The sequence below is a fragment of the Bubalus kerabau genome, chromosome 5 (assembly GCF_029407905.1).
Source record: "Bubalus kerabau isolate K-KA32 ecotype Philippines breed swamp buffalo chromosome 5, PCC_UOA_SB_1v2, whole genome shotgun sequence".
Lineage (NCBI taxonomy): Eukaryota > Metazoa > Chordata > Mammalia > Artiodactyla > Bovidae > Bubalus > Bubalus kerabau.
In genome coordinates this window covers 127,686,586-127,702,942 of record NC_073628.1, presented here as the reverse complement: position 1 = coordinate 127,702,942, position 16,357 = coordinate 127,686,586, and the positions used below count along the sequence as shown (strand labels likewise).

General features: G+C 45.2%; 1 protein-coding gene and 1 non-coding gene across 19 annotated transcripts in view; one reads left to right on the top strand and one right to left on the bottom strand.

Moving 5' to 3' along the window:
• Positions 1 to 16,357, top strand: part of HHAT (hedgehog acyltransferase) — a 354,036-nt gene that overhangs the window by 324,091 nt on the left and 13,588 nt on the right. The window contains exon 13 of one of the 18 annotated variants that reach the window (XM_055583076.1): positions 7,759 to 8,227. The exons of the other annotated variants lie outside the window; for them this stretch is intronic. Within the exon in view, the coding sequence (XP_055439051.1) occupies positions 7,759 to 7,763 (5 nt within the window). The 3' untranslated portion in view covers positions 7,764 to 8,227. Of the gene's footprint in view, positions 1 to 7,758; positions 8,228 to 16,357 lie in introns of those variants that run through there. 18 annotated transcript variants of the gene reach the window in all.
• On the bottom strand, positions 9,177 to 9,283 carry LOC129654440 (U6 spliceosomal RNA). The gene has a single exon (XR_008715505.1). It is a non-coding gene; the product is annotated as a U6 spliceosomal RNA (small nuclear RNA).

Sequence of the window (16,357 nt, the reverse complement as noted above, 5' to 3'; positions counted from 1 at the left end):
TGGCAGCAAGTTCAAACCATGTAAACCCAGCTGCTATCCACCCTAGCCCTGCCCAGCCATGTGCGTTCATGCGGAGTCACTTCAGTTGTGTCTGACTCTTTGAGACGCTATGGACTGTAGCCTGCCAGGTTCCTCTGTCCATGGGATTCTCCAGGCAAGAATACTGGAGTGGGATGATGCCATGCCCTCCTCCAGGGGAATCTTCCCTACCCAGGGATCGAACCTATGTCTCTTATGTCTCCTGCATTGGCAGGCAGGTTCTTTACTGCTAGCAGCACCTGGGAGGCCCAATGGAAACCAAAGTCATTTGTCCTTCCCTTTGTTTAGGCAATTGCAGAATGGCTAAGGTGCCTGCTCTCCCCCAGAAATCCTCATAGTGTGAGTAGTAAAACTCTTCTTACCTTCTTGGTTCATGTGTGGCATCAACATTTCTCAGCCCCTGAACCACTTTTGCAGAGGGTTGGTGGTGCTCTGTGGGGCAACCATAGATAAAAATATTCAAGCAAATTGCATGCTGCTGTGCTGATCCTCAGAGGACTGTCATGAGTACATAGTCAGCATACATTTGGCTGAGGAGAGTTGAAGCTGTGCATTTATGACTCAGGCCCTTTCTCCCCTGACTGTCTACTTGGTGGGGGTGGGGAAAATGTTCCCCCCATTTATTTTTTTCTGCTGTCATTTCACTCCTCTGGGTTCATTACTCATCGATAAAGGTCTTCAGTTTTGCCCTCAATATCCATTCTGCTTATTCAATGCTATCGGGTTATTATCCCAAGACCCTAAATCCATATGCATTATGTGTAAAGCCCCGCAAGCTGATTGATATGCATACCACCATGAGCATTCATTCTCCAGCAGTTTTTATTTTTTTCCTCCAAGGGAGAATATATTTGTTCTATAGAGAAATTAGTGGTTGTATGTATTGCACGTGTCTTAATACAAAATGCAGGATTAATTGTTAAATTGCACAGAGGTCTGAAAGTGCATTATGCAAAATGCAAAAACTGGTTGTAATATAAATGTTCGAATTAACATGCCTGCATGCAGAAATGTTCAGGGAATTTGTGGTTCAATTAAAATGACACCAGAATTGAACCTTTTAAAAACAAGACCATTCCCAGCATAATGATTTTATAATTTATTCAGACTCAGGCATCTACCACGATAGAATTTTGGGTTAAATAACCCAGTTGGGGTATACGAAAACAGCTTCCAGTAATACAGATCCTTGGAATAAGCCCAACTGTATCATCTTGGCCTCAGCCACGTAAATACTTGAGGAGGGTACAAGGGATATTTAGCATATTTTTGGCTGTATATTCAACTCTAGTACATAAGACATGAGGATTATCCTTAGACACCTGGCTGTCTTCAGATAGCATTTGAAACCCATTCTGGGTGCCTTCTCAGCATCCACAGGCATCCCTTTTCCCCCATGACTAAATGGTCTTAGGAACGTAGACTCATTTCCAGGAGTCTAAGCATAGCATGGTTAGAAAGGAGTTCACAAAACAAGCCATGAATACATATCAGCTCCCAAAGAGTAACCTAGATAGGTCTGTGTTGGTCAGACTGAGGCAGGTCCAGCACAGTGCCGGCCGCGCTGAATCCAGCAGTGATTGGTGTCCCTGGAGACAGACCCTGCCATGGCCGTGGTAGACCTTTCTGTACAAAGATGACCCTCAGGCCGTGGGATGCAGGGAGCTCAGTATTTTTCCATTTATGAGGCTGGGCTGCTTGGAGCCATCCACACAGCCCACCTTGTGCCTGAAATTGTCTCAGGCAGTGGCCATGTGGAGGTCAGTCACGTGTAGATGTCAGCCAGCTTGTCTGGCTTATGGTAAATGGGAAGGCAGCATGTCGAAATGCTGGGCGCAGGGATCCAGGTTGGTGCTCCAGGAATCGTGCTGTTGACACAAGGCTGATGGGATGACAGGTTTAAATAGCAGCAGCAAGTGTGGGATTTGAAACAACAAAATAGCAAAATGTTTATGCAGGCAGAGTACATTCAGGGTTTGTGGCTCCATATCTCTTCAAGCCAGAAAGGGGCTTATTCAATGGCAAGTTTTAGGCATAAGGAAACCTGTTTGAACTTTACAGTTTTGAGATGTGTTAAGTACATTCTTGCCAGAATTTTGCTGTCTTCAGGCATCCTACTGAATGAATGGAGTCTCATCATGATCTTGTATGATTCTGGTTTTAAAGAATACAGGCGGTGCAGAGAAGTTAGTATATATAGCTAACATGAGGTGGAAGTCAGGATTCCTGAGTCCCAGGGCAGGGCCCTTTTCTGGGGCTGAGAGTTCTGGCTCCTGAAACTGGCCCAGCCATGACGGTAGGTAATGTTACTCCTCTCTGCTTTGTGGTTTCTCATCCTAGAGAGAGGACGGAAGTAGAGAGGCCATTTTCAAATTTATTTTTAAAGATTCTATTAAACAGGTGCATTCTTGACTCTAACAGAGGGGAGAGCACAGTCTGATTATTTTTTCTTAAAAGGACAAAGATAATACAAAGGCTTTTGGTTTGTACCTTTGGGATTTAGCCAGGTGTGAACACATTTAAGGGGATTCAGCTACAACTCTCTTTTCAGAATGTTTGGAAGTTTTTGGGAAAAGGGCAATTTTGTATTTGAAAATTAGTTGATTTATAGAATTGTGTTAGTTTCAGGTATTCAGAAAAGTGATTCAGTTATGTATATACATATTTTTTTTACAGATTATCTATGGTCACCAGTGTGACTGCAAGGTATTGAATGTAGTTCCCTTTGCTATAGCGTAAATCCTTGTTGCTTGTCCACTTTATGTATGATAGTTTCTTAATCCTCAACTCCTGATTTATTCCCCTTACCTCCCCTTCCACTTTAGTAACCATAAGTTTTCTCCATCTGTGAATGTCTGTTTTGTATATAGATTCATTTGTATTATTTTTTAGATTCCACATCCAAGTGATATTGTTTCCCTTGTGGCTCAGCTGGTAAAGAATCCACCTGCAGAGCAGGAGACCCAGGTTCAATCCCTGGGTTGGGAAGATCCCCTGGAGAAGGGAAAGGCTACCCACTCAGGCATTCTGGCCTGGAGAATTCCATGGACTGTATGGTCCATGGGATCACAAAGGGTTGGACACGACTGAGTGACATGCACTTTCACTTTCTAAATGATATACGATATTTGTTTTTCCTTGTGTGACTTACTTCATTTAGTGTGATAGTCTCTAGGTCCATCCATCTTGCTGAAATGGCAATATGTCATTCTTTTTATGGCTGAGTAATATTCCATTATATATATCACATTATAAAGATATATATATACACACATATATAAAATGTGGCACATATATATATATGTGAGATATGATATATATATCACATATTCTTAAGCTGTGGTTGGGCGCTTGGGTTGTTTCCCTGTGCCAGCTACTGTACACGGTGCTGCTATGAACAGTGGGGTGCACATAGCTTTTCATATTAGAGTTTTTGTCTTTTTTCACACACATGCCCAGTAGTGGGATTCCTGACTGTGTGGCAGCTCTATTTTTAGTTTTTGAGGAACCTCCATACTGTTTTCCGTAGTGGCTGCACCAGTTTGCATTCCCACCAACAGTGTAGGGGAGGGTTCCCTTTTCTCCCCGCCCTCTCCAGCATTTATGATTTGTAGGCATTTTGATGACGGCCATTCTGACAGGTGTGAGGTGATACTTTGTTGTGGTTTTTAAAAAACTTTATTTAAGTATAGTTGATTTACAGTGTTGTTGTTAGTTTCTGGTATATAGCAAACTGGTTCAGTTATTCTTTTTCATATTCTTTTCCATTACGGTTTATTACAGGATAATGAATATAGTTCCTTGTGCTCTACAGTAGAACCTTGTTTATCTATTTTATATATAGGAGTTTGTATCTGCTAATCCCAAACTCCTAATTTATCCCTCACCCATCTGCTTTCCCTTTGGTAACCATAGGTTTGTTTTCTGTACCTGTGAGTCTGTTTCTGTTTTGTAAATAAGTTAATTTGTATCATATTTCTGCTTTATTGATTATGCCAAAGCCTTTGACTGTGTGGATCACATAAACTGTGGAAAATTCTGAAAGAGATGGGCATACCAGACCACCTGACCTGCCTTTTGAGAAACCTACATGCAGGTCAGGAAGCAACAGTTAGAACTGGACATGGAACAACAGACTGGTTCAAAATAGGAAAAGGAGTACGTCAAGGCTGTATATTGTCACCCTGCTTATTTAACTTATATGCAGAGTACATCATGAGAAACGCTGGGCTGGAGGAAGCACAAGCTGGAATCAAGATTGCCGGGAGAAATATCAATAACCTCAGATATGCAGATGACACCACCCTTATGGCAGAAAGTGAAGAAGAACTAAAGAGTCTCTTGATGAAAGTGAAAGTGGAGAGTGAAAAAGTTGGCTTAAAGCTCAACATTCAGAAAACTAAGATCAAGGCATCTGGTCCCATCACTTCATGGCAAACAGATGGGGAAACAGTGGACACAGTGGCTGACTTAATTTTTCTGGGCTCCAGAGTCACTGCAGATGGTGATTGCAGCCATGAAATTAAAAAACGCTTACTCCTTGGAAGGAAAGTTATGACCAACCTAGACAGCATGTTAAAAAGCAGAGACATTACTTTGTCAACAAAGGTCCATCTAGTCAAGGCTATGGTTTTGCCAGTAGTCATGTATGGATGTGAGAGTTGGGATGGATGTGAGAGTTGGACTGTAAAGAAAGCTGAGCACAGAAGAATTGATGCTTTTGAACTGTGGTGATGGAGAAGACTCTTGAGAGTCCCTTGGACTACAAGGAGATCCAACCAGTCCATCCTAAAGCAGATCAGTCCTGGGTGTTCATTGGAAGGACTGATGTTGAAACTGAAACTCCAATACTTCGGCCACGTGATACAAAGAGCTGACTTATTGGAAAAGACCCTGATGCTGGGAGGGATTGGGGGCAGGAGGAGAAGGGGACAACAGAGGATGAGATGGCTGGATGGCATCACCGACTCGATGGACGTGAGTCTGAGTGAACTCCGGGAGTTGGTGATGGACAGGGAGGCCTGGCATGCTGCGGTTCATGGGGTCGCAAAGAGTCAGACACGACTGAGCAACTGAACTGAACTGACTGAACTGTGTCATATTTTAGGTTCCACATATAAGTGATATCATATGATAATTGCCTTCCTCTGACTTAAATTTCACTTAGAATGATAATCTCTAGGTCCATCCATGTTGCTGTCAGTGGTATTATTTCATTCTTTTCTGCGGCTGAGTAGTATTCCATTGTGTATGTGTGTGTATGTCCATCTTTTTTATGCATTCATCTGCAGATGGACATTCAGGTTGCTTCCATGTGTTGGTTATTGAGTAGTGCTGCAATGAACATGCGCGTGTGCTCAGTCATGTCTGACTGTTTGTGACCCCATGGACTGTAGTCTGCCAGTCTTCTCCAGGGGATCTTCCCAACTCAAGGATCAAACCTGGGTCTCCTGCATTACAGGCAGATTCTTTACAGTCTGAGCCACTTTTCTCCACAGTGGTTGCATTAACATTTTCACTAACAGTGTAGAAAAGTTCTATTTTCTCCATACTCTCTCCAGCATTTATCATGTGTAGACTTTTTAATGATGGCCACTCTGATGGGTGTGAGGGGATAGCTCATTGTAGTTTTGATTTGTGTTTCTCTGTGTTGATATTCTTGATGTTGAACAGCTTTTCATGTGCCTATTGACCATCTGTATGCCTTCTTTGAAGAAATGTCTGTTTAGGTCTTCTGTTCATTTTTAGATTGGGTTGCTTAGTTTTTGATATTGAGTTGTATGAAGTGTATGTATATCTTGGATATTATTAAACCCTTGTCTATTGTATCATTTGCAAATATTTCCTCCCATTCCAAAGGTTGTCTTTTTGTTTTGTTGATGGTTTCCTTTGCTGTGAAAAGCTTTTAAGTTTGATTAGTTCCCATTTATTTTTGCTTTTACTTCTGGACAAAAGGCATTTTGATCTCTTTCTAGATCAACTGGATATCCCTGTATAGCTACTAATTTAGGCAAGATAGGCCATCAAATCCTTCTCTTCTTAATAAGGTGATGAAGAAGGTAGGGAGTGAGCTGGAGGTACGTGGTCACTAGGCAGACCAGTGCTTTATTAACTTATTTGCTTCATAGCACACTCCTTCTCTAGTTCGTCCAGATGGGCCAAAATTATTGTTTTAAACAACAACAACATATTCTCATATTATAAATACAGAAGGAGAAAGAGAAGAGAATTCACTATAAGAAATATTACTGATTAAATGTTGTGTTGAGAAGCCCTATTTAATTGCTGAGAGCTATACAGTCTCATCTCTGGGGGAAGAGAAGACCTAGCTCAGAATGGAGCCCGGAGCAGTCAGAAAAAGACAAAAACAGATCAAGACTGACTGTGGGAGAAATAGCACTTGGGTGAGAACTCTACAGCTGATTCTCTTTAAAGGGCGAGCCCCCAGAATCCTGGGTCCCTCCTCTGTGCATGGCAGTCTACCTCATTCATCTCTCCAGGCTCACACGATTATTCTTTCTCCTTCCCTAGTCTTCCTTCCCCCCCCCCCCCCCCCCTAGTCTTCCTGCTAAAAAGGGAGCACTCATCTGCTCGGGACTAAAAGTGGGAGTTAAGTGAGGCACAGCATCAAGGTCTAGTCAGGAAAATAGAGATCATGCCTGATATTTCAAACAGAGGGATTTAATACAGAGAGTTACACAAGTATTAGAAGACTAAAAGAGCCAAAAGGGACCCTGGAATAACCCAGATATTAGCCACCATAGGAAGTGGCTATTAAGCCTCTGGCTGGGGAATTACAAAGGGAGAGGTGGGATTCCTGCACTGTGGGAGCTCAGAGAAGAGGCGCCTGGAGGCTGTTCAGATCTCTGAGGGTTGCCCTCTGGCTTATGCTTGAACCTCAGACCAGGTGATGTTGTGGCTGGTTCTTAGACCTTCAGGGAGACAGATGCTGCTGAGGTTGAGAGTGTCAGTAGAAGCTGGGGTTTGGAGCCGCGACTGGCTTCTGGTGCTGGAGAGATACTGACAAGAACGGGAAAGAGGAAGGAGTCCATTCATCCTTGCCTCTTCCTCCTCCATTCCAGTAGAAATTGCTCAGAATTGAGGAGTAAAACAAGCTTAATGATCCGTCCTGGACCATCTTAGAGAGGAACGCACAAACCCAGCTTTCACAGTAATAAAGCAAGCACCCGGACTTGGCCACTTGGTAACATCTAGGCCAGGGCTTGGTTGGCAGTAAAGGAAACCCAGAGAAGGGGCTGGTGGAGTGAGAAGGAGATGGAAGTCTTACAACAACCCAGACAGAGTGCTCACACCAGGACCCATTGCATAGCGTGTATGAGGCTAATTTATATAATCCTGGCTCCCATCCATTGTGACTGGCTCAGAACTGAAGGAAGACCTAACTGTCAAGGGGTGAGGAGGGTTTAAGTAATTGGAATTGATGCTAGATACAGCTTCCCAGGTGGTGCTAGTGGTAAAGAGGCCACCTGCCAATGCAGGAGACTTAAGAGACACAGGTTTGATCCCTGGGTCAGGAAGATCCCGTGGAGGAGGGCATGGCAACCCACTCCAGTATATTTTTTTTTTCCAAATGTTGTGTGTGTGTGTGCGTGTTTTGAAGAAGAAACAGTCAATTTTATTGGACTCAGACTAGGAATCCACAGCTGTAGGTCCCTTTTGACCCCCCCTCTCATCTCCCTCCCCATCTCACCCCTCTAGGTTGATACAGAGCCCCTGTGTGTTTCCTGAGCCATACAGCAAATTCCAGTTGGCTATCTGTTTAAACGGGAGAAGGCAATGGCACCCCACTCCAGTACTGTTGCCTGGAAAATCCCATGGATGGAGGAACCTGGTAGGCTGCAGTCCATGGGGTCACTAAGAGTCAGACACAACTGAACGACTTCACTTTCACTTTCCACTTTCATGCATTGGAGAAGGAAATGGCAACCCACGCCAGTGTTCTTGCCTGGAGAATCCCGTGGACAGAAAAGCCTGGTAGGCCGCAGTCCATGGGGTCGCATGGAGTCGGACATGACTGAAGCGACTTAGCAGCAGCAGCAGCATCTGTTTAAACATGGTTATGTAAGTGTCCACGTTACTCTCTCCATACATCTCCACCTCTCCCCATGTCCATAAGTCTATTCTCTCTGTTTCTCCATTGCTGCCCTGAAAGTAAATTCTTCAGTACTGTTTTTCTAGATTCTGTATATATGCATTAGAATACAATATATATTTATTTTATTCTCTTTCTGACTTACTTCAGTCTGTATAATAGGTTCTAGCTTCATCCACCTCATTAGAACTGACTCAGATGCATTCCTTTTTATGGCTAGTAATAGTCCATTGTGTATATGTACCACAACTTCTTCATCCATTCATCTGTCGATGGACATCTGGATTGCTTCCATGCTCCAGCTATTGTAAATAGTGCTGCAGTGAACAATGGGATACATGTGTCTTTTTCAGTTTTGGTTTCCTCAGGGGAGATGCCTAGTAGTGGGATCGCTCGCTCATATGGTGATGTTATTCCTAGTTTTTTAAGGAATCTCCACACTGTTCTCCATAGTGGCTGTATCAATATACGCGCCCACCAACAGTACAAGGGCATTCCCTTTTCTCCACACCCTCTCCATCATTTATTGTTTGTAGACTTTTTGATGATGCCCATTCTGACCGGTGTGAAGTGATATCTCATTGTAGTATTGGTTTGCATTTTCTAATAATGAGCAATGTTGAGCATCTTTTCATGTGTTTATTAGCCATCTGTATGTCTTCTTTGGAGAAAATGTCTGTTTGGGTCTTTTTCCCACTTTTGGCTTGGGTTGTTTGTTTTTCTGATATTGAGTTGTATGAATTGCTTGTATATTTTGGAAACTAATCCTTTGTCCGTTGTTTCATTTGCTATTATTTTCTCCCATTCTGAGGGTTGTCTTTTCAGCTTGTTTATAGTTTCCTTTGCTATGCAGAAGCTTTTAAGTTTGATCAGGTCCCACTTGTTTACTTTTGTTTTTATTTCCATTACTCCAGGTCATAGAGGATCTTACTTTGATTTATGTCATCGAGTGTTCTGCCTATGTTTTCCTCTTAAGAGTTTTATAGTTTCTGGTCTTACATTTAGGTCTTTAATCCATTTTGAGAAAAATGTGGACCGCTTCATGAATTTTCATGTCATCCTTGTGGAAGGGCCATGCTAATCTTCTCTGTATCATTCCAGTTTTAGTATATGTGCTGCCCAAGTAAGCACCCACTTCACTGTTCTGGCCTGGAGAATCCCATGGACAGAGGAGCCTGACAGGCTACAGTCTATAGGGTTGCAAAGAGTTGGACACGATCAAAGCAACTTAGCACACACATATCAGTCCCCCAACTACACTGGGAAATTTGCATGAGACAAGGCTTCAGAGCTAAGCCTTGCCTGCCCCACAATTCAATATTAAAGTAGGCAGTAGATGGGATGGATAGAAGGAAAAGAGGGGAGGGGAGGGAGAGAAACGGAGAGAGCAGGGAAGGAAGAAAAGGATGGAGGGAGGGGAAAAAGGGAGTAGCAGGCAGGCTAGTCAAGCCTTGCTCCAGTTCCCAGCTGAAGGGCCGAGTGAGAATAGAAATAGCCTTTCCTGCTCAGCTCACTGAGCACTCTCTGCAGAGATGATGATGCTAGTAGAAACAAAGTTTGTCTTGATTTCTTCACTTAGTGAAGATTCAGAAACAGTGGACACTGAGCTGCTGTAGAAGACAGAAGCTGGTGCCGGTCGTGTTTTTCTGGCCGTCGTCCCGGCACGGGGGCCCCTGGAGTGCTCAGGGTGGCTGCTCCCATCTTGGCAGCTTGTCCCCCGGCCTGTCCCTGCCTGTGGCTGGCTTCCCACCGACTCAGTGCCCTTGACCTCACACTTGCTGATGGTTGTAGAATACCTGTCAGGCTGGGCAACAGTAATAACCACTCTCACCCTTAAAATCTGGGAGAAAAAGGCACCCACTTAGTAGAAACGTAGCAAAAGGACTTGAATAGACAGCTCTCAGAAAGAGGAAACGCAGATGGCTCTAAAACAAATGAAAAGATGCTCGCTTTTTTTTTATTTAGGTGTCATTGACATATAAAATTATATTAATTTCAGGTATATAAGGAGTCAGTATTTGTATATCAACCTCAACATGGGAAATGTAATTTACAAGCTCTAGATTGCAAAGATCAAAAGATTTAACCTCATATATTTAGCTCATGGTAACTCCTCTGTAGGGAATGGTTTGGAAATATCTACCAAAACTGAGCCAGCCATTCTACTTCTAGGGATTTGTCATTCAGATACACTTTTATACATGTGAAATGAAATATTATGCAAAGATATTAATTGCAACATTGTTTATAATAGCAAAAGTTAGAACGGACCTAATGCCCATCAGAGGGAGTCGGGTAAATTATGGTACATAAATTCAGAAATTTCCACAACCATTAAAAAGGATGAAGCGATGTTACACGTATCTACATGGAACAATCCCCAGTATATAAAACCTTAAAAAATAAGGAAATGAACAGTACATGTAGTATTTGTGTTCAAAATAATATATATTTCAGAATGAAAAATGTAAAACCATTTAAAATACTTGTGTACATATGTATGTGTTTGTGTGCACGTGTATATATGGATATGTATGTTATGCTTCTGTGTGCATAGAATATCCCTGGGAGTAGAAACATGGAACTGAAAACAGATCTTCTAGGGAGAGAGGGGTCAGGTGGACTGGACATGAAGGTTGGAAGATAGAGATTTACTTTTCCCTGCTTACTCTTTGGAACATTTGAATTTTATAATTGTCTGTTACCTGGTCAAAAAACGAACAGATTGAAAGCTGGGGTGAAAATCCATTCTAAGTCTTGCTGGGTAGACGGTCTTTCTGGACGGCAGGCTTTCTTCCATTGAGGGGGGTTTATCCAGAGGCTGGAAGTTACTGGAAGGCATGTGCTTAGGAGAGTGGACTAGCTCGCCATGGCTGCCTTCCAGCGCAGACACAGGTGATGGTCAGGATCCAGGCAGTCCGCACTTCCTCCTCCCTGTCTGCTCCTGCACCCTTCGCAGCCAGGCTCTCGGTGCTCTGGGTCCGCTTCTCCAGAATGGAGCTCTCTGAGCACAGAGGCCAGTGCCCTGCCATTTTACCCAGCCCTCGACATGACGTCCAGCTCACAGAAACATCTTCCACGTTGGGAAACACCTTGTGGTCATGACATCTTTTCACACGGATTCCTGCATCTGTAACCGTAGGTCAGCCTTTTAACGTCTCCAGCATCTCTGGCATCAGCCAGCGTGTATGTAGTAAGAGCTCTGTAAGTATCGAATGATGCATCTCAAGGATGAGTAGTTTATGATCGGATCCTTCCCAGCCCTTACAGTAAGGATGGAGCCAAATCTTCCCAAATGGGACCCCGGGCAGCCCCCTAGGGGAGGGAGGTGGAGGCCCCACAGTGAAAGATGCCAGCATTATAGCTCAGACCTCCACCCAGGGGTATCATGGGAGACCTGGAGAGGGGACCGTCATAGTCCCCTCTTGCATCACCAGCTCCGTGCCTGGGACACAAGTTCGGAAGGACTGGATGGATGTGATGGGTCAGATGGAGGGAAGTCCAGATCCACGCCATAGAGCTGACTCTTGCAGACGCCACCCTGTCCCCGTAGAGGAATCCGAGAAAGTGCCTGGCGGGCTGGTTCCACGCCCTGAGCTGACCCACACCGCGGGAGCAGCTGGGAACTCAGCAAGGAGTCCGGAGTGTAATAGTGCGCTCTGAGGTCACAAACAGAACTGCCTCAGAAAGCACGGCAGCTGAGATCTCTTCCCTGGAGGCCGACAACTAATCCCGTGGAAAGACTACCGGGAAGAGTGTAAACAGTGGGGCAGAGTTTCCCCGAAAAAGCCCAGCCTCCCACCCCTCCTGCTGGCTAAGCAGGAAGCCCAGAGGACTCAGCGGGGAAGGGTGCACAAATCTAATTAGTGACTGCAGCTGAGTGAAAGCCGCTTAGTCGTGTCCGACTCTTTGTGATCCCATGGACTACACAGTCCATGGGATTCTCCAGGCTAGAATCCTGGAGTGGGTAGCATACCCCTTCTCCAGCCCATCTTCCTGACCCAGGAATCAACCTGGGGTCTCCTGCATTGCAGGCTGGTTCTTTACCAACTGAGCTATCAGGGACTACAGCTGTTTGTTAATTCCTAACATCCCCAAGAGATCCAGGCTGCCCTCGCCTTGTTCCTCCTCGGCTCCCCGTCAGCAGAGCCCTGTCCTGTCTTCTCTGCCCCCTAAAACACTGGTTTCAGCTGTGTGATTCTGAGCGGCTGGGCAAGGGGAGGAAGAGAACTTAACCTGTGAGCATCCCCCGTGAGTCTGCTGAAGGTTTGCTCCCTGCCAAGGCTTGCATGGGCTCAGGTACATCTTGGCGGCCCAGGTGAATGGGGTGCCAGAAGAGACCCTTGGCCACGAGGGGCACATCGCAGCCTGGGCTTGGAGCCAGGCAGTGCTGGCCTGCGGTTCCAGGCAGACCCCCCGCCTCAGGGCCATTGGCCAGAGTCAGTAGCCTGAGGGGAACACAGTGTTCTTCCGGAATGGCATCTTTAAGGCACAAAATGTTGTTCTCTGTAATGAAAAGAGTCTGAGTCACTTTATTTTTATTTGCTTATATCAATTATCTCTTTTTTATAAAGTACTGATAGTAGGGTTTAACCTTTGCCATTCATTAAAAAGTTTTGAGCGGAGCTTTCTCAGACTATGTTCCTCTGCTACTCCTAAAACAAGGACAGCGGATTTGTGTGAGTCACTTTATATGTCAGGTAAATAAATTCCTTCGTAAGCCCCTCACTAAGAATCTGCTGCATCTGGTGATGTTTCCAGAGTTCTGATCCCAGCCCAGACAGGGTACCCTTTCCTCCCCACTCCTGACTGCGGTGGTCTTGCAGTCTAACTTCAGTCTTTGTCTGTACCTTTCCTGGGGCAGGGGGAGGGGAAGAGGATTTGAAGAGTTGAATTTTACAAGACTGTAATCTCTAAGATTCCTGCCAAGAAGCAATTGTCTTCTGATTTCATGGCTGCAGTCACTGTCCGCAGTGATTTTGGAGCCCAAGAAGAGGAAATCTATCACTGTTTCCATCTTTTCCACTTCTGTTTGCTATGCAGTAATGGGACTGGATGCCATGATTTTAGTTTTGTTTTTGATTTTTTTTTTTTAATATTTAGTCTTAAGCTGGTTCTTTCACTCTCCTTCTTCACTGTCATCAAGAGGCTCTTTAGCTCCTCTTCACTTTCTGCCATTAGGTATCACCTGCATATCTGAGGTTGTTGATGTTTCCCCTGCCTATCTTGATTCCAGCTTGTAACTCATCCAGCCCAGCATTGTTCACGATGTGCTCAGCATATAGGTTAAACAAACTGAGTGACAGCAGACAGCCCTGTCGTACTCCTTTCTCAATCTTGAACCAATCAGTTGTTCTATACAGGGTTCGAACTCTTGCTTCTTGACCTGCATACAGGTTTCTCAGGAGACAGGTAAGATGGTCTGATATTCCCATCTCTCTAAGAGCTTTCCAGGGTTTGTCATGATCCACATAGTCAAAGGCTTTAGTGTAGTCAATGAAACAGAGATAGGTGTTTTTCTGAAATTCCCTTGCTTTCTCTGTAATCCAACGAATGTTGTCAATTGGATCTCTAGTTCCTCTTCCTTTTTTAAACCCTGCTTGGACATCTGCAAGTTCTTGGTTCGCATAATGCTGAAGCCTATCTAGCATGTAAGATTTTAAGCATGACCTTACTAGCATAGGAGATGAGTGCAGTTGTCTGATGGTTTAGCACATTCCTTGATACTACCCTTCTTGGGGATTGGGATGAGGACTGACCTTTTCCAGTCCAGTGGCTGCTGCTGAGTCTTCCAGATTTGCTGACATAATGAATGCAAAACCTTGATGACATCATCCTTTAGGGATTTGAGTAGTTCTGCTGGAGTTTCATCTCCACTAGCTTTATTAACAGCGGTGCTTCTTAAGGCCCACCTGATTTCATACTCCAGAATGTCTGGATCTGGATAACTAATCACCCAGATTACTTACATTGTAGTAATCCATTTCATTAAGACCTTTTTCATACAGTTCTTCCATGCATTCTTACCATCTCTTCTTAATCTCTTCAGCGTCTACTAGGTCTCTACCATTTTTATCCCTTATTGTGCCCATCTTTGGGTGGAATGCTCCCTTGATGTTTCAGCTTTCCTGAAGAGATCTCTAGTCATTCCCCTTTCATTGTTTCCTTCTATTATTAAGCACTGCTCGTTGAAGAAGGCCTTCTTGTCTCTTCTAGCTGTTTTTTTGGAACTCTGCATTTAATTGGATGTACCTTTCCCTCTCTCTCTCTTGCTTTTCACTTCTCTTCATTCTTCCACTATTTGTAAAGCCTCCTCAGACAACCACTCTGCCTTCTCGCTTTTCTTTTTCTTTGGGATGGTTTTGTTCGCCGCCTCCTGTACAGTATTACGGACCTCTGTCCATAGTACTTCAGGCACACTGCTAACTAGATCTAGTCCCGTCAATCTGTTCGTTACCTCTACTGCGAAATCATACGGGAATTGATTGAAGTCATACCTGGCCGGCCTATTGTTTTTCCTGGTTTTCCTTAAGCCTGAATTTTGCTAGAAGAAGCTGATGATCTGAGCCACAGTCAGCCCCGGGTCTTGTTTTTGCTGACTGTATACAGCTTCTCCATCTTCACCTACTAAGAATGCAATCAATTTGATTTTGGTATGGACCATTTGGCAGGAGAAAAATGACAAACCTAGGCAGAGACGTTACTCTGAAAAGCAGAGACGTTACTCTGCTAACAAAGATCTGCATAGTAAAGGCTATGGTCTTCCCAGAGGTCACGTATGGTTGTCAGAGCCGGACCGTAAAGAAGGCAGAACGCCAAAGAATTGATGCCCTTGAACTGTGGTGCTGGAGAAGACTCCTGAAAGTCCCTTGGACTGCAAGGAAATCAAAGCAGTCAATCTTAAGGGTTGAATATTAACTAAACCCTGAATATTAACTAAAAGGACTGATGCTGAAGCTGAAGCTCCAGGATTTTAGTCATCGATGTGAACAGCTAACTCATTGGAAAAGTCCCTGATGCTGGGAAAGATTGAGGGCAGAAGAAGAGGGTGTCAGAGGATGAGATGGTTGGATGGCATCATTGATGCAACGAACATGAACTTGGGCAAACTCCAGGAGATGGTGATGGACAGGGACGCCTGGTGTGCTGTAGTCCATGGGGTCGCAAAGAGTTGGACATGACTGAGTGACTGAACAGTAACAATCTCTAAGAACTGGAAGGGGCCTTGTGGAGGGGGGGGTCATCTGGTTTCATCTCCCATCCAAGGCACCACCCTCTGAATGCTAGCAGGGATGGGAATCCAGGGAGGGGAGCGTGTAACTGTTACAGGCTCCTTTGGGTCGTAGCCAAAAATCTGTCCCTAACTTCCATCTCTTGGCTCCAGTTCTTTCTTCTGGGGTGACTTAGAATGAATCTAATTAATTCTCTTTCCACGTGGCCCCGTGGCCTTTTTCCAGGCTAAACTTTAACTTATTAGCGTGCCCACCCTGAGGAGCCCTTCCAGACCCTCCTTGAAGTGGCTTCCGCGTGACAGTGTCTTTTGTAAAATAGGGTGCCTAGAATGGGTCCGCCTTGCCTGAGTCAACATTCACACGTGGGTACTTTCTCTTACTCTCAGGCCGAATGCTCATCTCCCCCACTAGCCCCTGGTGGCCACGTGGCCTGAGGTGACAGCAGCAGTGACCGTGGCCTCTGCGCTTGCCCCACGCTCCCGCAGGACGTGGCCTTGCGCTCCCGTGGCCTTGCACCCCCACGGCCTTGCCCTCCTGCAAAGGAAGAGCAGCCATGTGTGGGTGGGGCTGCTCGATGCCTCTCTGCCCACCGTCAGCAGCGCCCTGGGTCTCCAGGGTGTGTGGGTTTGATGGGAGGGGCCCTATGGGATCTTTCTGTGTGTCTTTTCCCTCCTTGGAACAGCGACCTAAAAGCTCTTGCCCCGTCCCATGGAAGCGCTGATGCTTCTTTAGCAGAGGGGAGCCCCGGGCTCGCTCAGACCATAGCCGGCCATTCCCAGGGAGGCCTTCACTTGCTGTCGGGACTGCCCAGGTTTTCCGTGTTCCTGCGGGGTGAGCAGGCTGCCGCCCACCCCTGCCCCGAGCCGGCTGGCCAGTGTGGAACCGAGGACCCCGCCACCACCAGCGCAGGCCTGAACTTGGGTGCCCATCTCACCTCTGCTCCTCACAGCCCTCCTCACACCAGCACCCTGGT